This window comes from Physeter macrocephalus, chromosome 18 (genome assembly GCF_002837175.3).
Source record: "Physeter macrocephalus isolate SW-GA chromosome 18, ASM283717v5, whole genome shotgun sequence".
NCBI lineage: Eukaryota > Metazoa > Chordata > Mammalia > Artiodactyla > Physeteridae > Physeter > Physeter macrocephalus.
Genome location: NC_041231.1, coordinates 57,603,616 through 57,625,822, shown reverse-complemented (window position 1 = coordinate 57,625,822; position 22,207 = coordinate 57,603,616). Strand labels below are relative to the sequence as shown.

Genomic DNA, 22,207 nt, shown 5'->3' with positions numbered 1-22,207 from the left:
CTTTCCCACCAGAGTTCATGATGGACCATGTGTGACCAAAGCTGAGCTATGGAGGCAGCTGCCCTCAGCGTCTGGGAAAACGTGATCTGAACCTGTTAACTGAGGCTCCCCAGACCTGGGGTTTGAGAACTTGACCCTCATGAACATGAAGATGACTTACATATTAGGTTCTTTTACTTCTCTTACATCCCTAAACTCTAAGTTGCCTGCTTTTCTCAATCTTTTTAACCCCCAACCGCATTGAGAACCTACCAGTGGCAACTAGGGGAAGGATTAATCAGTTAAGCTCAGCCACGCCCATTCACTCTCACCCTTTCCACCTGCCCTCCCTGGTGCCTCCTGCACTGGCCTCTGCCTCTTCTTCCTCCTCAAAAAGCAGACAATATTCTGCCAATCTTAGTGAGCTGGATTGAAGTTTTAAAATCACATGAACTCTTTCAAGGCATTAGTTCACTGGTTTACAGGGTGGTAGGCAGGGTTAGAAGCAGCTCATCCACAAAAGTATTCCTCAAAAGAGCTGAAAGGGGGAAAACGACGTGCCTGATGCCAGTGCCCTACTTGTATTGGTTTCACTCCATAACCCCCTCACTCCAGAGCTTGCAACAACATCGAACCAATGGATGTCATTATTGAGCTATGAGCCAGACACCATGAGTACCATTTTACTACGTTTTTCTCTTCAAGTAATTAGTTAAAAATTTAATTGTAGAGCCATTCTTGAAAGGGAAGTGGAGGCAGGGTGGAATGCAGAGATGGCAGCCCCTAAAGCCCATGATTTTAAATACAGTGTTTGTCACCTCCCTCGGGACTTGGGATGGAGTGTGGGTGAGACACCGTAGGAAGTGTTGCTGGGAGGGTGAGGTTTTGCAGTGGCCGCAGCCTGTGCTTCAGAGAAGAGCTGGACCAGCCCTGAAATCCTGGTCTCAGGCAGAGGCTGGGATAACATTGACTCTCGCAGATACAGAATAATCCTGGAGGCAAAATATTCTAACACAACTGAAGTTTTTCTTATTTTGTTGTTTAAAAATACATTGTAATTAACAAAATTTCAGACACTATCAGAGGTAAGAGTACCATTTTTTTGTGGATTGCTAAGAAAAAAAAATGACATCAACATACCAATTAAGTATATTAAAAATGTAAACAAAATATGTGTATCTTAGAAATAATAAGATATGGTATATATGCCGGACAACCTGGTTTTATGGAAAACGCAGAAGACCAAGCAATTCTAATTACATTTTAAAAAGAAATCAAGTAAATGCCAGTTTCTAATATTTTAAAGGATCTTTAAAATACCCTTTAGAAAATTTCAGGACTTCCCTGGTAGCGCAGTGGTTAAGAATCCGCCTGCCAATGTAGGGGAGAGGGGTTCGAGCCCTGGTCCAGGAAGATCCCACATGCCGTGGAGCAACTAAGCCCGTGCACCACAACTACTGAGCCTGCGTGCCACAACTACTGAAGCCCATGCACCTAGAGCCCGTGCTCCGTGACAAGAAGCCACCGCAATGAGAAGCCCGCACACCATAAGAAAGAGTAGCCCCCGCCCACTGCAACTAGAGAAAGCCGGTGTGCAGCAATGAAGACCCAATGCAGCCAAAAAAAAAAAAAAAAAAATTCAAACAGGCCAAAGAAATCACTGTAATTTTACTAATTTTTTATCTGTAAAATTAATAAACTACCCTTGGTATATGAAGTTTCTTCAAGAGAAGTTATATGCTCCTGCATAAAATTTTATCAACAGAATGATGTCTGCAATATTAGAGGATGAGTGAGTACTGTCTCAATGTTAGAGCTAATTTCTTTAATAAGTCATATAAACAGTTGTCAAATTTATCTAATACTACAGACATTCAACTTGAAGCTTATTATATGCAAAGAGAACAATTTGTGTGGCTTAAATATTCCCTTATAAAAGTGTTTTCTTCAAAAATTCAACCTTTGATTTTTAGAAAAGCTAGAGAGGTTTTCATTAACATCTTATAAATCACAATTCTTTCTAAGCCCCATAAATCTCTTAATATCACTGCCAATTTGGAAACTGCTGTAGTTACTCTGTTTTACATAAACCATATAATCTATATTTGATGTTTCTTTTATGAGAGTAGAATTTTTAAGTATAACTGCTCATATATTTGATTTTGCCCCTATTTCCACAGTCACAAAAGTACTCACTTCATATTATCTTTCAGGACATACTGTATTATTATGCTTCTAAGTCCATAAAAATCAATAAGATATAAGTTGAAATGTGAACAGATACAGACACTATAATCCCATTTAAAGAAGTCACAAATAATCTACCTGATGTATTGCCATTGGCTTACTAATCAAGCCTATAACTCTAGTGAGCTTTATATTACTACTTCTGCTTTTACCAAATATTAGCATACATTTAATGAAAGCTTTGAGTTGCTGAAAAATTCTTTTGATATTATATCATAGAAACTTTACCTTGAAAGCATAAAATCATCCAAACTATAAAATTATGTGCAGGCATATCCCCCAAATAAATGCTCAGTTACCTAATGTTCAGTAAGTCAAAAATATTGTCCTTTCTTTTTCTGATAAGGAGGACACGAACCACTCACTGGAGGAAAGTTCCTCTCAACTGCAGGTTCAACAGTTCTTTCCACTGGGTTGAATCAAACTAATTAACTGCTGTTTTCACACACACACAAAGAAAACCAAAATGCTCAACAAGCATTCATAACTGGCTGAATTCAACTTTTTTACCCTAAATAAGTAGAATTTTAAGAGTTACTTTTAATTTAGGACCATAATTATTATGAACAACCCCAGGGCCTACAAAACTAATTAGAAAAAAAAAAAGGCCAACCCTTTAAGTTAGAAAATTGTTAAGAATATAAGTTATCCCAATCCCTCTCCAATAGTTATCTATGATAGATCCAGATAAAACCTGTTTTAGTTATGGCATGCAATGAAGTCATGCAGCCTTTTGCATGTTCCAGCTGATTGGAAGCACAGAATGTTAGAGCTAGAGGATCCTTTATTGACCACGTCAGTCATTTCCCTCTTTACAGATGAAACCAAAACCCAAACAGCTGGGGTCACAATGAAGAGGAGGCAGATTCGAATCCAAAACCAGCCTCTCGACTGCACAGTAGGAAATGTGTCCCCCACACCGTGTGGCCTCAGTGACAGTAGATCCAAGGGACCAAAGAAATGATTCAGGACAGAAGAGGAAATCTGGAAAACTAAGACAAAATGCGCATCAATGCAGGATCTTCTTCTTTATTACCTAACAGGAAACAACACATTTATTTCCCCTAATTAGAAATATACATTTAAATACAACTAGCTGGGGACCTCACATTTAGTTACTGAGAATACGAAAAACTTCCCACCAAAGCTGCAAAAAGGCTAGAAAGTTGAACAGATATGCACACCCAGATGAACTTACATCCACGTGGAGCCAGAGGCCATGCCTCTCGCAGACATCCGCTATCTCATCCAGAGGATCGAAGGCCCCCAATACCGTGGTACCAGATGTGGCACAGACAAGGAATGGAGCTGCGCCCTGTGAGAAGGACCCACACGTGAGAATTATAAGAATCATCATCACCATTAAATCTGTGCTGCAGTAGGTTGGTAAACACAAGGGTTATACACCCAGACATTTATCTGGTTTCTTTGGAGATAAACATTCATTGAGTGAGTGTTGTTTACACTTCTCCATCACATGGCCTCTAGTCACTATAAATAGGTTAAAGAAACAGAAAATGCCATGACAATAGTATCCTTTGTCCCAACTCCACATGCATCCTTATTCTCTTTACTCTCATTTTCTTTATGAGTCTTTTCTGTTCTCTAGCTTTTCCGGATAGAAGTGAATAAACTCAACCTCCACAGCAAACCGGCATCCTGTGTGACTCCTAACTCCTTCCCAGGGAGACTCATCAGGGCCTCCCTAACACCTCCAAAATAAGAAGGAACAGGACTGGAAGACAAACAGTCAGCTCCAGGGGCAGGCCATGCAGGCCTGTCTGCTTGTCACCTGGTAAAGTAAGTGCAGCTACAAGGCAAGGGATGTAATCAGGTACAAATTTGGCGTCAGAGGGGATACGGTAACCTCACTGGGATACACTCCCCCAAACGGGTGCTGCCACAGAGAAAGTCATTAGAATGTGCTGGAAAAGAGAACCTGCGTCTTTCTGCCATAATCTTCCCTCCTCATCCAGTCCATGGCTGCATCTTGTGGAGAGAGCAGGTACCCATGAGAAATAGGAGGAAAGTGAGAATGTGGGAACAAGTGCAGAGATGAATGGTAATTCCAGCCAAACAAGCCAGACACCCTGGTCCCATGAGGGATTTTATGGCAGCCATGTAGAAGACAGTACACGAGGTTGTTTCCAGATAGATTCATCTCAACGTGTTGGCAGAGGTGTGTTGCTCTCTTTGGAAGTGCCATGAGGGGAGAATTTGCAGAAAAAGGTGGGGGTCAGGAGAGCAAGCAGAACCCTGAATCTAGAGCACAAGAAGTCAGTGACAAGAATACTTACTTGCAGAGAAAGAGTTAAAGTCATTTTAGGATGGAGTCATTTTTCCCTCAGTTTTATCATGAAATACACTTGTTCTTGTAACATATTTTTATGTCCCGTTTAATGTCAGGGGTGTTAGGCTTGAACCAGATTCATTCCAATTTAGCTGACCTTTGACAGAAAGAAGTTATTTCTCGATGGAAAGCGGGGCAGAGCAAGGACGCTTGGTCCACATCTCTAGGCTGAGATGCACAGGAATCAAATTGATGGTACACAATGGATCCATCTGCCACGTGGGGAGACGGCTGTGACACATGGAATACATTCCACCATGCCTCCTAGAGCAGGGCCGGTAGGTGACAGAGCCCCAGGGACCATAGGCTTTGGGACTTCTTCCCTGTAATCAACTACCAACAGATTATGTCTTTATCATGCCCATGACCTAAATGAAATGTGACCAGATTTACATCCATCAGTAAAAGCAACAGAAAAAGTAATTTACTAAAACCACTGAAGGTGTCTTTAATGGTTGAGCTTTCCTTATAAAGTCTATGACATCCTGACAATTGTGAGAAAATATCTATGCTAGCTATTACAGACCATTAATGAGTGTTCCTTACCTTTTTAATCTAGCTATAAATATAAGTCCCAGAAATTCAACTTTCCTAATCTGGATTTAACTTTCCAGTTTTTTTTTTTCCCCTTCTCGTATCTCACACTATTAATGAGAAAAGTCAGTGGAAACAGTATTGATTGTGTGTTGCCAATGAGCTGCATTCTCTAAGAAAGTTTGTCATTTCAAATACTCATATACAAAAATACTTCCAATTATTCAGTGTTTATACTAGTTTTATCTTTTTATAAGCACTTTAGAACTTCTGATGCTTTTGTGGTTTTTACCATCTTTGTAATGGCATCAAGGTAAAGGTCACTGCTCAACAGATTTTTAATGGATCACGGTTGGCCAGGGAGTTGAATCCCAGCAGCAAAAAAAAAAAAGTTGATAACTATTTCTTATGTCTGTAACAATATGAGTTAAAAGCTTGAAACAAACAAACAACAACAAAAAGTAGGTCTGAAGCTACTGAGAAAAAGAAACTAGTCATCAGGTATTAAAGTCTCAGAACGGATGCAAGATTTGTCCTTAGTGAATCCAAGCTCAAGTTTTAACTGACTTGAGAGAAAACTGAGGAGGCATGCCAACTCTAACCCTGTTGCCCTACTTTCAAATGTGCCTAAAGCAATTTTTACTTTTTAAAAACTTCCCTTTCAAGTTCTCAACTTCAGGATATGTCACTTTCATGGCCTTTCATTGTTAAAACAAACAGAAATTTGAACAATGAAAATAATAATGACTGCTGTGGAGTAAAATCCATCCAATATGTTAGAAGATGAGTTCTTCATGATACTTTAAAAAGAAAAAAAAAGTTTGGCTATCTTTCAGGATGCTTGGCAACTCACTCACTATTCTGAAAATTGGTAAATGAGAGAAAAGAATAAAATATTGATTCTGTCTTGCTTGTCCAAACTGTTTCCTTAGGGAAACCAAATATGGATGAAGAAACAAAAATGTTTAGGGTAGTAGGCCTGCCACTAAATGAAGAAGGAATGAGAGAATGAATTAGAACATCACTAATGAAATAACAGGTCTAGACAACGATTACAAATGGCAGCAAAATACATGAGGTGAGAGGCTGATGCAGAGTTCTGTGATAGATGGACCGATAACAAAAGGAGGCCCAAGACGTCTCCTGATTGAAGGGCAAAATGCCACCCATGAAGTCTTCCTGGTAAAAATTCCAACCTGAATCTCCCCAAGTCTCAGTATCTAACAGCCAAATTACAGGAAATATAGAAAACAGATGGGGAGGTACAGGGGAGGGGAGCACTTAGAGTCTCAAATTCTTGATGGAATCAATGAAACCTATAATGTGAAAACTCTACAGGACAAAGGACTTGGTTTCTCCAACAGATCAGTTGCAGGGGAAAAAAGGAGGGGAGACCGTAGGTTAGAAAAGATTTATGTGATAAATCAACCAAACGCCACACATGGACTTTGTATGACTCCTTATTCAGACTGCCAGCTATTTTTTTAAAAAGGTAATGGGAGAAAATTTAATCAGAGTGAATACTGGATAATATTAAGAACTTATTGTTTCTTATAATTGCGTTATGGGTTTTTCTTAGAGAGTACATATCTTTTACAGATATACTGAGCTATTTATAGATCAAATGATATAATGTGTAGGATACACTTCAAACTGATCTAGAGGTACTGGGAGGGGATGCGAGCATAAGCTAATGATTGTGAAAGTTGCATGACTGGTATATGGAATCTCATTATATTAGTTTTACATTTATTTACAATTTTCCATAATGAAAAGTTTAAAATTAAGAAAGAAAGAAAGAAAGAAAGGAGGAAGGGAGGGAGGAAGGAAGGAAAGAGAAAGAGAGGAAGGGAAGGAAGGAAGGAGGAAGGGGTGTTGGTGGGTGTTCCCCACCAACAAGCATTAATAACATAAAGTTCTTTTTGATAGGAACTTCTGTAGAAAAAGATAAAACTAGATTTTAAAAAATAGATAAAACTAGAAGGTGATATCTGTAGTTCACAGCAGAATAAACAGGTTGCAATACAGAATTTTACCCAAGAGATAAAGAAATCTGATAACCTGTACCACCAGACAACTGTCAAATCCACTTGTCAATGGAATGTTTTAAAAAATATAGTGCTAAGGACACACACCAGAAGCCAATACATCTGCAATAAAGGCAGAACTTTTAAGTACAGAATTTCACACCAAATACAGTGATCTAGCATGCTCCAGATAAGTTGAATTTCATGAAAAATTTAAAAACACATGAAGAGTGAAAGAAAAGAAATATAATATTAAATCTTTAAAAGTAAAAATAAAAGAACCCATCTTTCCTAAAGTGTGAAGCCCTCTGAGGAGAGATAAACTTATATCCCAGCTCGAAAGCTGGGCTTTTAATTTTTCAGCTGTCACACCCAATGTTGTTGCCGTCTATTGGAAAGTGGTGGGAGAACAGTCTGAAGCTCCACTGGCATGGGGGCTGTGGGAAGATGGGAGGGAAGCAGTGAAGTGGCTGCACCTAATCCAGTAGGCTTTTGGTCCAAGAAGCAAGATGGCTGGCACCAAGACAATGCCACACCCAAAAAGCAGACGCCAGGCTTAGCTGGAGTACAGCAGGTGACCAGGGCCATGCCTTGCCTTCCCCAGCAATGGATGTGCCAGCTTTAATACATCCTGGCAGCTAAGGAAGAGAGGATAGTCTGCCAGAGCTGAAATACTAGACCCACACCCAACAGGGGGTGATGGTTATGGATGGGCTTTGGGTGGAAGCAACCCAGGAGGACAGTTTGATCAAGAAATCAGAAATCATCCGGAATGCAGCCCAGAGACAACTGGTTTAGCCTGTAGCATCCTCAGAGTCAAGAGCTACGTAGGAGTGTGGATGCTGGGACCCTGCTAGAGAGGCTGGGCTCATCTTTTGAGGCTAATTCTAGGCAAGAATCCGGAATCCAGTGATGTCAGTGTTTTAATAAGCTCCAGCCACCTGGGAATGAGACCATCTGAGAAACTCCGCAGAACGTGTAGAGCAAGCACCCGGAAATAGCACATCTGTAAATGAGCTTCCTCCTTTGATTCTAAGGGGCCCTCTTCTCTCTCCCACACATACAGACCTGGGCCTGGCTGCTGGCCCTGCATGCTCCCCCCAATGCCAGACACACACACGTTTTCTCTCCCTCCCTCTCCTTCGCCCTCTCACCTCTTTCTTGGCTTGCCACACTTGCCTCTCCAGCTCCTCAGGTATCATCTTACCTCTAAGAGACACAGGTTTGAGACATTGTTATGTTCAGCAGTGAACAGACCTTGGTACTGCTTTTTAAATAGTATCAGTTTCCCCCTCCACCCACCAGGCTTCTGGATCCTGTCCCCATTACCTTCCATCTGTTTCCACAAAGCAAACATTCTCAGTACCAATCCCAAGAAAGGAGGCCGCCTTCTTCATAGAGTAATGACACTACATTCAAAAAGGCGAGGGGGAGAGAGAGACACAAATACATAGCATGAAAAAAGTACTGTTTATTATCTAAATGGGTGTACATCATATGGCTAAGCCCAATCTTTGGAATAGTATTGCCATAAAAAAAAAAAGAAAGTCATTTAACTGGGCTCTTTAGTATAGTGGTTGAAAACACTGATTTTGGTTGGGGTCAGAGAAACCAGGATTTAATTCCAAGTTTTCCCAGTTACAGCTATAGACCCTTGAGCAAAGAACACATACTCTCCAAGCCTCCATTTGCTAATCTATAAAGCGGGCATGTGGATGCCTCCTCCATCTGCTTTGCCATAGAGTTAAATGGGTTAATGTATGTCAAGAGCTAGCACAGAGCCTGGCATATGGAAAAAACTTGGTCACTGGAGGCTGTTGTTTTACGTAACACTGAGAAAAGTTTCTCTTGATGCTACTAATAAAACTCAGTATTAATGGAAACAGAATCTAGTCCACTGCTGACTCAAAAACCCTCTAAGGAGTGAGCAAGACTGTCTCAAAAATTATAGTCACAGACCACAGAAGAATCTATTTTCAAGAGCAAACAATGGGTTATAAATGCTGATCAGACACTTGACCAATCTTGTTTAATATTGACTATAAGACTGAAATTAGACACACGGGAATGTGGCTAAATCATAACAACAAAAGTAATAATAATTTATAGACACACTAATGAGGTAGCCCTGGCATGAATGAGGCTAAGAGCTGGCTTTGGAATTAGGTCTTGTCTATTTCTTAGTGGCAAATAGTAGTATATACTTTGGATCGTTGGGTCTTTTTGCCCTACGTAAATCCTATAAAATAATTAGCATTCAAACATTGGAGATGTCGCTCTTTATACATTACTGTGGACAGGTGGTCAATTAATTCTTTTTCATGCCAGAAAAAATGAAGGTGCTAAAGGACATTATTGTACCAAAAAACCTTCATAATTTAATTTGTAGGTATGAATACATTAAAAGAGTAGTCAAGCCTTCACACTTAACTTGATCTATTTCCCTCAAATGTGGTAATTTTTTTCCTCTTTTGTCAAGAGAGTTTTATGGGGAGCTCTTTTTTAACTCTGTAAAAATAAATGCAGAAGTAACACCATCAGGAAAAATGAAACCATCCTAAATAATTAATTTCCAAATATAAAATAGGACACATTCAAAATGCCTGTAGGATGCATTCATTTTGAGTTGTTACAAGAACATGTGCATAGTGAAGAGTAATAATGTACATGAAAATATAGTTAATTCCCTACTTGCTACATCAGCGCACCATAGCTAAGGTGACACAGCTAAGGTGAATTATTTCTCACCAGAGATTAGGGCTCTGGCACCAAACAGCTATTGATTTCATAATGATAAATAGTAGCCTACCTCCACTGACATCTGCCAATAAGGAAAATCACATTGCTTTGCCCTGAGAAACAGCAAAATACCCTCAACCAATGGATCTGCTGAAAAAAAAAAACCTGTCATCAGAATAAGAATAGCTTCGGTGGAGCTATTTTTGGGTATCTCAGGGCAAAGTAGAGTCCAATGTCAATCTCAAATGGATAGAGACAGATTTTTACAAGTCTGAAAAACTGAAGTCTAAACATCTGAAAGCATCAGAGGAGGAAAAGAGCCCTGGAAGGGGAAAAAAAAGAGAGAGCAATGCTTCAGACATACTGAGTAGTTTCAAGAGAAGGAAAAACCTAGAAGGCCGGAGTTCAGAAGTAACAGCTGCATTTAGAAACAAGAGGTGCCTACTCCCTTCACTGGCAGAAGAGAAGTTAGGCCTTCTAAGACCCAATCTCCCCCTGAGTTTCACTCGTCCACAGAAGACACACAAATCTCAGTGGGTATTCATTTCTATAAAAGTAAGAAGGCCAGTGCCCACAGGAAAGACAGAATTGCACTGAAGTTTTCCTTCCTGGTTCCAGCAAGGATTTCATCTGTGACCTTGGGTTTCTCAGTGAACTGCTGCTTTCCCCTCCTGTGGATTGTGTTTTGGACACTTGAAGTCCTAAGATGCTGACTAGTTTGAAGTTCAAATTAGCTTCAGGTGGTGGGGACAGCAGGGTTATGAATGTTATGCCTTCGGAAATAAAGAAAAGGAACGTACAGGGACTTTTCCAAGAGCACGCAGCTGGTTCAATTCCTAAAGAGGCAGAGTCGGAATCCAGATGGACTACCTTACACTCTGCACAACATCCTGAAAAGCACCTGCTGGCCCGTGAATGCCTGCAATGCCATCCAAACTCAGGGCAGCCTCACCTAGAGAGCGGGGCCATGATGGAGGGAGTCAGGCACCTCAGGTGCAAAATTTAAGGAGGCGTGACCTTGAGATGTGGACTCTAAACGTCTCACTTGCCTCATCCCAGCCTGGATCCTGCTAGTAAGGAACTATGACAACTGATCACTGGCCTGGGAGTGAAAAGGGTTTCTTTACTCCGTCACGTTTTAGTGGCATACAATAATCACTACTTCATGCTAATTCCCAAAATGATTTGAATGACAACCCTAAGATTTCTATAAATGTAAGGAATTCATATCTAACTGCTAATCAGGCCACACAAGTCTGTTCCTTTTATTACTTTTCTCCAAAAGGCCCCTTCTCTTTGGTTCCCGCTTGGCCTGGAGAGGCTACCTTAGATATGCTGACAGTCTAGGGGTCTCTGCTGTGATCTTCCTGGTCTCCACCAACAGTTGAATTAGCATGGACAACTGAAGTGTATGCAAAAACCCCTTTAGTGGTGAGTGCACATATTCTGCATTTGATGGTGCAAGGCAGAGATGGAGTAACTTACCCTGGTTCATCTGGGGCTGCATAAAAACTGGAAAAGTAAGGCCACCTGATAAAACAATCTGGGAAAATAACCAGGGGGCCATAGGCCAACACCTGAAGAAAAACAAGGGGGCTCTAACAAAAAGATTAGTGTAGGGTTTAGGATCTTTTAGGAAACACATCTTTCTTTAATTCTTTTTTTTTTTAATAAGTAATGAATTGATTTGTTGTAAATAGTGGTACAGAGGTCCCTAAAATATGAATTAAAGTAATGCCAATGCTATGACTTGGGTCTCTTTGGCAGAGCAGGGAAAAGAAGAAGCTACAAAGAAGAGTATAGTGGATGGGGTAAAATTTATATATTCAAGGCTACAGTGTGTTCAAAGTTATGGAATTTTTCTGTGGAGTTCACTTTGTTTTGGACTGAATGTTTGAGTCCCCTCAAAATTCGTGTGTGTTTAATCCCTGCCCCTGCAATGTGATGGTCTCCAGGGCGAGACTCTGAGGGGATGAGTGCCCTTGTAAGAAGAGGAAGGCAGGCCTCACTCTGACCACGAGTCTGGATGGAGGCAAGGCCATGTGAGCACAGAGGTTCACTCGCCAGGAAGCAGCTGCTCCCCAGACACCAGACCTACCAGCACCTTGATCATGGACATCCCAGCCTCCAGAACTGTGAGAAATAGACGTCTGTTGTTTAGGCCACCCACTCTATATTTTGCTAGAGCAGTCTGAGCAAACTAAGACACACATCTAGCTTGGTTTTCTGGCTCCATCATCTGCTGGTCTGTTAGCCAAGGCCTATATTTTACCTCTTTTTGCACCTATATCTCCACCGGAGATTTTAAAAAATACTTAGTTCTGGGTTCACAACTTTTCAATTTCTTTTCATTCCCAACTTGCCAGCTACACCTGTTACTGATCTTTCCCAGGCATAATCTTTATTTTAGGCTTCCACAGAAATTCTTCCCTCTTTCTGGAGCAATTATCCCAGAAAAGAACTCTGGTAACATTTTAAACCAAATGAAGAACGAAAAAGGCAAAAGTAAAAGCAATGCACTGATAGCAGGGCCCCTATTTAATCAGCTTTCCAAGGGGTGGAAATAGCAATTCTAATGTGGAGGGGCTCTGCATTTCTGATACACTAGGGTTCCTCCAACTGAAGTACCAAGGATTAGAACCTGAGGGTTGGAACCAAAGTTTTCCAGGGCAGGGAAATTCTACTCCATAATCATTCCACGTAACCAAGCATTTTCCCCAGATGTCCACATTCCCAAGCATTCTTCTCTTGCTACAGAATGAACATCTCATGAGGAAGGGCCTGGGGAGCTGAGGTCAGAATCTCAGACTAGATGACTCCTCCCAGCTGCCCCCAACTCAATGCCCACTTTGCCCTTAGCGCTGAACTAACCAGAACTCAGGCAGGGCAGGGGAACACGCGGGGGTGGTCAGGTTCCTGCACCATTTATACTTTTGCCATAATAAAGTAACTTGCTCTTGAAAGAAAGTAACAGATACAGGAAAGTCCAGCTGGAATTAACAGAGAATTTTCAGATTTTGCCCACCTCACGTGGTTGACAGGAGACCTAGGATTATTGCAGAAGGTACAGGAGGGGACATGGGGAAGAAGCAGTGGTGGGATGGACCCCCAGAGGCCCCCACTGGAATCATAAAAAGAAAAACAAAAAAAGCATCCCTTCTAAGTAAGACTGCATATGACCTGTGCTCCGCATTATTATTGCTGGGTCATTCTCCTCCTCCTATTACTACTAATAGCTAACGTTTTTGTCTATCTAGCATGTGCCAGATGCTACTTTACATGCTCTAACTCATTCAATCTTTGCAATAACCCACTAATCAATCAGTGCCTCCTAAGCTCATGTCACCACTGGGCTGCTTTAATGGCCCCAGACTGTTCACTGCTCCCTGCATCCAATCCCTTTTCCTGGTGGCTTTGCAGAGTCCCCTTAAGAGGTGAAGTCTATTTTCCCACTTCTTGGATCTAGGTTCCTATATACAACTTATTTTACCAAGAAAATGAGGGAGAAATGACAATGTGCCAGTTCTGAGCCCAGGACTCAGGAGGCCCAGTCTGTGTCCATGCTGTTTTTTACCTGCACCACTGTCATGACAGCACACCTGGACTAGCCTGCTGGAGGATGAGAGACACGTGGAGCGTCACTGGGGTCATCCCAGCCCGGCCACTCCCAGATCAGCCACTCGCCAGCCAAGCCCAGCCAAGAACAGCAGCACTGCCTAGCTATCTCCAAACTCGAGGGCAATAATATCTAGCTATAGTTCTATGCCACTGGGTTTTGGAGTAATTTGTTAGATATTAGAGCTAACTGATACACTCATTTTTATAAATTAGGAAACTGAGGCACAGAGGAGTTAGTCAACTTACCCAAGGTCACTCAGATAGTAAGTAGTGGAGACAGGAATTGAATCCAGGCAGCCTAGCTGAAAGCCAATGCGCTCATCCACAATTGGACCTCCTACTTCAGTGGGGAGCACAGTGAGACAGGGGATTGTGGCAACATCCAACTGTGCGTGTGTGTGCGCGCATGCGTGTGCATGATGTTCATTGTTACTGAATATCTCCCTTTCCTCTTGAAGAGCCCTTGCGTTAGCCATTCAAAGCGATCAATTTCACAAGGAAATGGGAGTAGAAGACATACGTGCTATCAGTAGCAATCATCTAAGTTCTCATAAATAAGACACTCAGATTCATAGAAAGAGGTCGCACTTTCAAATGAAGTGTTCTCTTTTCTCTAAGAAAATGTTACAGACTATAAATTTTAAGTAAAGGTGATGTACAAAATTGGGTGTCCAGGGCTTACAATATCAAACCGATCAGAATTTCTTTTGGAATGAAATACAACGTTGTACGTAGGCACATGACTCACACGTGGATGGGATAAAAGCACATCGGGAGCACCCAAACAAACAAGCCCTCTTCATGATGTATTCATTCTCAGAAAATCTATAACTCATATCAAAAATAATTTGTTTTTTACCTCTGCCGATGTGAAAAGGATTAATCTTGGCAAGCCAGACAGCCCCTTTTCTTTAATATCAGGACAGTACTTGTATCTGGCTAAATTCATGGCATACATATTGGACACTGAACCACCTGCAAAAACAAAAACAGAAATATGCATAGCATGATGTCATTGTTCCCCAAGGGCCGGCTATGGTGGGAGGCATGGATGGCTGTGGGTGTACCAGCCTAATGACAAATTACTGTCAAAATCAAGGGAGCACACCCCCCCCCAAATCCCATTACTCTTACACACTTCCTCATCTCCAGTTCCAGAAGTTTTGGTCTATTCTCTCATTCCAGAGCTTTTCTAAGCTAAGAGTTTCCATCTATGGACTTAGGGCCAGACCCAAGTCTCCATAGTTAATAATATTCTTTCTGTCTGTCTCTAATCAATAAAATGACAATACATGCTCCTCCCTGGTTCCAAAGGACGACTGTAGGAGAAACAAAATATGATTCAGGAAACTTCTCAAGTAAAATTAATTGATAAACTTGAAAAACGTATGATAGCCCTTCCTAACTCCCAGGAGCAGATAAATTCATTTGTGTTGGATATAAATCCAAAATTGTAGACATCTCATTTGTTAGCATGTATGTCATTTCTGTAGCATTTATGCAAAATATCACCACTTTGGAGAAAGGCACAAGCTTAATTCTCCCCAAGTGGCATGATTAATATCCAAGTTTTTGTAATGTGGAAGTCTGTGGGGAGTTGTTCCTCAAATAAGGCATGAATAAAATTGTAGATGCTTTAATGGAGGCAATAACTAATTGTACTTACCTGGGTTAAATATTCCATCCCCTTCTTTCCAGCCAATAAATTCAATCATTTTCTTCAGAACCGCTTCTTCCACTAACAGAAACACTGGGGACACCTCATACGTATAACTAGATAGATATAAAAAACACTTCACTTCTATGACTAGAGTCAAACCATCCCTCTGGAGTCCCAAGAAATGCACATAGAGTTTTATTAAACCAAGTGGCTGTTGAAGTGTGGGTAGAGTCTTTGGAAATGAATCCATCGGAAACAGAGAAATACACAGTCTATGACAGCTCTGGTCATGGTTAGATAAATGTCAGTAGCTGGTGGCTTTAAGGATACTAGCTACTTCGTAGTCTTAATTTAGAGGAAACCTTCAATTCCACTGGGAGAGATCAAAGCAGTGCACCTGGATTCTTTGTATTAGCCATGAACAGCGGCCATTTAGCTCTTTGGATGCTGCTTTGGATGCTGGTTAAAGAAAAACCATTGTCATGGTAGCCAGGTTTATTAGGTTACTACCATGAAGTACCCTAGCAGTCAGCTCTAGAACTTGGGATTCCTCCACCACACTCCTGGGTTTGTACAAATGGCAAGAGCACTGTGGACATCTCTTATGATGTGATGATTTTACTACACAGCACTACCCAGATCCCTATCATGAAGGTTTGAGGCTCTGGAAGGGCTGGAATGCTGTCATTAGAGAGCATTGCTAAATTAGTCCCTTTAGAAATGTCCTGTGGTGGTCCACACCCGATGACTGGTCCAGCTGGAGGTACAACTGGGCCTGGCCTTGGGGGCCCAGCTCCAGACGACACTGAAGGGCCAAAGTAGCTCCAGAGACGTCTGTGGGGTCAGCCGAGGTGGTCTTAGTGCCTACACAGTGGCTTGACTCCTATCACTGCCCACTCCTGCTTCCTTCCCCTCCCTTCCCCTCCCTCAAACCCTGTTGACCCCAAGGATTTCCCTTAATAAACATCCTACTCACTAAGCTCCATCTAGGGCAGCTGCCCAGGAATCCAGCCTGAAACAGTTACCATGTAATTTTATAACGTTTCTTTCTTTCTCCAGATAACTGGAGGGTGACTAATATGTATAATCTCCTTCTCGAACAATTAGGTGATTACCTTAAATTGAATCTGAATAAATATGTACTCTAAATCTGTAAGCTTATCAGACACAATTAAATTCATAGTCATGGAATTTAATGCAATTATGTTAACATCAGAAGGCAAAAAACTTTGGTAAAGAGGCAAAAAAAAGAAAAAAGGAAAAAAGAACACCTACTGTGTTATCACCTCCCTACCTGCCAAGCACTCTACAGAAGTTACATCATTTTTCAAACAATTTAGCTTCTATTTTCAACCATGCTAGGAAACCACTTTACACATATCAAAAGTGTGAAAAAAAAGTATATATGTGTATGTGTACCTACAAATAAAAGTGAAATAATCATTCACTTTTTAGTAAGAAAAAAATATTATTAAACTTGTCTTTGAAAACTACCTCAACCATAAACCTGGAAATTGGCCTGGAGGTGGAGGAGAGGACAATACAGAATACGCTCGTGGCTTCGTGAGATTTTGAGTGGACTACTCAGCTTAGCAGCAATTTAATACTTCAAAAGCCTCTAAATATTTCAGTAAAAGAACCCAGATAAGGAGTTAGAAAGATCCCAGGACTTAAAAGGAGAGGTTCACAGAATTGTGTAATTTCACTATCTTTTCTACCACTTAACTCTTCTACCCATTGTAACCTGGTATCTGGTATTGTCTTGAATTATTCCACGAAAAATTCTGTAACTGAAGTCACCAATGACAACCATGTTGTTAATCCAGGGGACATTTTTAGTCTTTGTCTTAGTTAAACACTCCGCTCAACAATATATGACTCTGGACACACTCTCCTCCATGGCTCCCAGGCCTTCCCAGTGGATTTTCTCCTTCTTTTCTCTCCACCGTAGGCTTATTCTCCTCCTTTCAACCATGAAATATCAGATGCCCTCAAGGCCCAGGCCCGAGCTGTCTTCTCTCCTCACTCTATGCTGTCCTGCAGGCAGTGCTTCTCCATCTCCTGGTTAGTTTTTATTTAAAATGTCTCCATCCTGCTCACTAAAATCACTTGTTGGGCTATGAAAATATATCAGTGCCCGGGACACATAGACAGAAATTCAGATTTAATTGGTCTGGGTTGGGACCCAGGTCTTAATATTAACCAAGTTCCTAGGTTGATTCTAAAGAGCAGAAAGAGTTGAGAATCCCTGACTTTAGGAATCTCATCCATGCCCACTACTGAAATTACCATCATTCGCCAGTAACACCTAAATTTATAACTTCCATATAAATATCAGAAATTCAGGCCCATATACATCTCAACTCACCAAGAGTATATACTCTTAAATATTTCAAAGTTACTGCAAATGCAAATGTTCACAATTGAAAACTGAATTCTCTTGCCTTTTTCACCATATACTTGAAAACTGGTCCCTCTTCCAGTGCTTCTTATCTCAGTGAGTGACATGACCAACGACCCAGCTATTAAAGCCAGGAACCCAGGCATCATCTTATAAACCTCCCTCTTGTTCCCATTTCCAAGATCCAGTATATTATCCAGTCCTTTCTGTTTTATCTTCCAAACACATTTTTTCCCCTCTATTCCTACCACTTCTGTCTAAATCCAAGCAACTAACATCTCTTACCTGACCAAGGTAATGCCATCCTAATGGGTCTCCTCCAATCAACTCTCCATATTTCCAGTGATCTTTTGACTAAGCAAATGTCACCTAGTGATGTGGAAACCTTCAATGGCTTTTCATTGTACTTAGAATAACTCATAAATGTGGCCCACTGGGCCCTGCATGTCTGGCTCCAATCTTGTCCTCCATGACACCAAGCAAATGTCACCTAGTGATGTGGAAACCTTCAATGGCTTTTCATTGTACTTAGAATAACTCATAAATGTGGCCCACTGGGCCCTGCATGTCTGGCTCCAATCTTGTCTTCCATGACACCCCCCCATAACTTTCTCAGCTACACGTACCCTGACTTTTCCGTTCATAGCACATGTCATGCTGTCTCTTGTCATAGAGCCTTTGAACATGCTGTTCCCTCTGGAACCCATCCCTCCTCTTTTCACCTAGTTAACTTTCATTCACTCTTCAGCACCTAGCCATCACTTTCTCAGAGAAGACTTCCCTCAGTGCCCAACAAGGAAAACTTGTCCCATTTATATTTATAGCACCATGCACCTCTCCTTCATTTGAAAATAATACATTAATTTGTGTAGATGATTTTTATTAATTTGCATGCATCTCTATATCACTAGATTATTTGCTTCATGGAGGCAAAGCGGAGGTTTGTTTTTACACAAAGTATCTCTCCAGCACCTTAGCACAGACATGGCTTTTCATGCAGGAATGAATTCCTAATCAATTTTCTCATCTGTTAAGTGGAGATAATTCCTGCCTTACCCATCTCACAGTACCTCTATCAGATCAAACTGTTCTTTGATTACTGCAAAGTGTCATAAGACTATTCCCTTATTTATGATGACACTGCACAAATGAAACCATTAAATAGAAGTTCATGAAATAAAACTTCACCTACTTAACAAAATCTCTAATCCATATTCCTTGTAAAATTCCATTGAAAGGTACTCACACACTTGGGTTTAATGCTTCTGTCATAAATCTGGCCACCAGGGAGTAATAATCAAGTCCAGCATATAACTGGTTGAAAAATCTTGGATGGTCTGTAATTTGAAACAGAATATTAATCTACACAGCAGTAAAAAAGAAAGAAAACTATCGACACAGAATAACATAAGTGAATCCTTCAGACAATGTAAGCAGCTGGATACAAGGAGTATACAATGCATGATTCCACTTACATGACGTTCAATATGGGGAAAAGTTGATCTGTGGAGACAGAGATTAGAATTCTGGGTACCTTTGGCAAGGAGATATTGATTAGGAAGGGGCTTGAGGAAGCCTCTGGAGTCCCAGGAATGGTCTATATCTTGCTCTGGGTGATGGTCACTTACATGCAGATATGTACAAATGCACTGAGCTGAGCACCTGAGGTTTTCCACTTTCCTGAATGTAAATTATACCTCAATTTAAAAAAAGCATTTAAAATATTGTCATGTACAAGGGAAACAAACGTTGAAAACCCATTTCATAGCCCTGTCTACTGAACAATATGTTTCTAAGCAAAACTTGAGCACTCTTTTGAAAGCTTTGCTTTACCTGTTTCTTTTTAAATACAACCCAGACCCAAACCAGAACCCTGAGAAATGGATTATTTGAGCAGTTTGTCCACATATCAAAAGCCTGCTGCTACCTTTACCTTCTAAAAATATCAATGTTAATTTCCCCAATGTAAACACATTTCCCTCACCAACAGGGTTCACTTCAGGCTCTTGGCAATGAGTGGCCTTTTAATTTTTCAGATTGGACCATTTTTTATAGTGCAATTGGCATCGTGTTGATGGAGTAAGATGTGACTCATCATGCAGCTTATATAAACTTTCTGATTCAAAGGCAGTTGCCTTTAAGGCTCGAAAAACTTCAGTTCCAACTTTCTATTTTTTTCCCTCCTATAAAAGGTCTCATAAAGGTTCTTGGCTTTACACAGTGTGAATATTCACACCAAACCCCCGGCTAACGGCTGGCTTGACATTCTCAATCATAGGAAGCCCAGTGTGACAAAGAATAAAGAGGCAGGAGGCCTATTTCTAAATTTGGGTATTTGGGAATCATTTTAGTTAGTGACCTCTCATTGCAACTCACAGCATTTGGTTTTGGGGTTTTTTTTCTCTTTAAACCAGTTCAATGAAAAACAAAAGTCTCAGAAGAAAATGTCTTTTCGTATAAAACATGGCAAACTTCCTCTAATCTGGCAAAGGAAACCAGACATTGCTACAAGTAATTTTAATAAGATTTTTTTTTTTTAGTTCCGCGTTAATTTATGATTGATTTCCATGGTAACTTTATGGAAAGTATCCAGTAAACTGAAAAATCTACTGCATTAAATGTCATTCTACACTTCCGACATGCACTGTAATAATGAGATATGTATCTCTGCTTTTGAAATGCTAACTGTTTTTTTGATACATACACCAGACTTTCCGAAGGGAATATAAACCAATTATTTTTAGCCAGGATTTTATTATGTTCTTTCCACTAAATTTAGTTCAGTGTCAGCACTCACAAAGCATAATGCCTGTATGGTCTTAAGCACTAGATTACCTTTATATCACACTGAGAAATGCATATTTTGGAAAGTTATTCTTCTACTTCTGAAACTTATTCACTGGGTATATAGGATATTAACAGTCAATTGGAATAGGACTTAAGCACAAGACAAATCTCATGTTACTGCATTTACAAAAGATCACAGTGGGTAAGCATTATTGTGAAACTATCAGAGCAAAAACTCAGCATGCATTCATTGTCTTATACCTTCCAAAAGGTTTTTATCTTTTGATCCTGCTAGATTTGATCAAATAATTTGGTACTTGCCAACTGCCATGAGTACTTTACAAATAAATCTATCCCTATTTATAGCAAAGACACCCTCTTGAACATTTTGGGGGACCATATTCTGGGCGATCAAGATTTAAAATCCCTTAACAACTTCTAAAATCAAAATACTGTTTATCAGTTTGGACCAACAAAAGAAATGATAAGTAGCAGTCATGATACTGCTATTTATCAGGAGGATGAGGATTGCTGAAGAGTAGATAATATTTACATACGACCACTAACACCATCAGTTTTTCTATCACCCTATCTTTGGCCTTGACAAATCTGTTTTATGGATTAGATGGACCATTGTCAAAACATCAGAACCACTATTTTTGATCCAGCTTTCTCATCCCATAAACAGTGCCCTAGTCGCCTTTACTATGAGGTAAATACAGGCTTAAGAAAATGGAAGAACGTGTTAGAGGCACGGATCAAGGGAGTCAGTGAAGTTCTTACTGGTCTTGACGCTGTAGCGTATGACGTCCTGGCAGAGTTCCAACAGCCGGTGGTGTGGCTCTCCTGTGTCCCTCAGCTCCAAGTCGAGGAGCTGTTTCAGCTGTTCAGGGGGCCGCCACTCACAGACCTAGAGATTCGGCAATGGCACGGTTAACTGGGCACCCGCTAGAGCCAGGTGTGGAGAGGATGTCAGAAGCGTGGCCCCTACCCTTGTGAAGCTTCCAGACAAGTGGGAGAGAGAGAGATTTAACCTGCAACCATAGTTCCCTGTGACCAGAGCTATGATGGTAAAGCAGATGTTGTTGGAACAAAGGAGGGACCCCATCTTACATTTGGGAAGATGTCCTGGAGGAACTGACATCTAAGTTGTGACATAAAATAAGAGTGGGGTGAACCAAGCAAAGATTAAGGGATGGGGTCATGCAAGGGGCCTTCTAGGTGGGAGGAACAACACAAGCAAAGCTGAGATATAAGGGCACCCACAGCCCTTCTGAAGAGTGAAGTCCGTTGGGTGTGGCTTGAACACAGAGCCTGGGGGAGGGAGGGAGAAGTGAAGCTCGGCTCCCGGCAGAACTCCTAACTTGTCTCTCTGCTTGTCCCCTGGCCCCGTACAATCTACTTTCAACCAGGCAGCCAGAATCCAGAATGCTCCTCTTGTATATGAGCCACGGTCACCCCTCTGCTCAAACACTTCTGATGGCTCCTGATTCTTTCAAAGTAAAAGCCTAAGTCCTTATAATGACCTAAAACGATCCTGTACAACCTCCTTCCCTGGTGGCACTGCTTCCCTCCCAGCTGACTCTGCCCCCACAACCTGGCCTCCTTTCTGTTTCTTAAAAGACCAGGCACATTCCCACCTTTGGGTCTTTGCCCTCGGCCTGGAATGCCCCCCCACCCCCTGCCAAATATCCTCATCACAAACTTCCTCACTTCATCCAAAACCCTTCTCAAAGGTCACTTTCTCAATGACAGCAATCCTAAGTCCTTATTTAAAATCCCAGGCTGCACATTACCCCATCTCTAGCAATTCCCCCCAACTGTTTCTTCTCTTCCTTCTTCCATAGCACCTGTCACCTTCCAGC

At 41.1% G+C, this 22,207-nt stretch overlaps 1 protein-coding gene across 4 annotated transcripts in view; it reads right to left on the bottom strand.

Annotated features, from left to right (window-relative positions):
- Positions 1-22,207, bottom strand: part of GADL1 (glutamate decarboxylase like 1) — a 203,070-nt gene that overhangs the window by 137,096 nt on the left and 43,767 nt on the right. For all 4 annotated transcript variants that reach the window (XR_003677018.1, XM_007118799.4, XM_028479734.1 and 1 more), the window contains exons 3-9: positions 21,126-21,252; positions 18,802-18,892; positions 15,161-15,267; positions 14,354-14,469; positions 8,467-8,546; positions 8,292-8,346; positions 3,425-3,541 (exon numbers count right to left, since the gene is read on the bottom strand). Coding sequence is in view for 3 of the 4 variants with exons in the window: in XM_007118799.4 (XP_007118861.2) it covers positions 3,425-3,541; positions 8,292-8,346; positions 8,467-8,546; positions 14,354-14,469; positions 15,161-15,267; positions 18,802-18,892; positions 21,126-21,252 (693 nt within the window). In the remaining variant the exon portion in view is untranslated. The remainder of the gene's footprint in view (positions 1-3,424; positions 3,542-8,291; positions 8,347-8,466; positions 8,547-14,353; positions 14,470-15,160; positions 15,268-18,801; positions 18,893-21,125; positions 21,253-22,207) is intronic.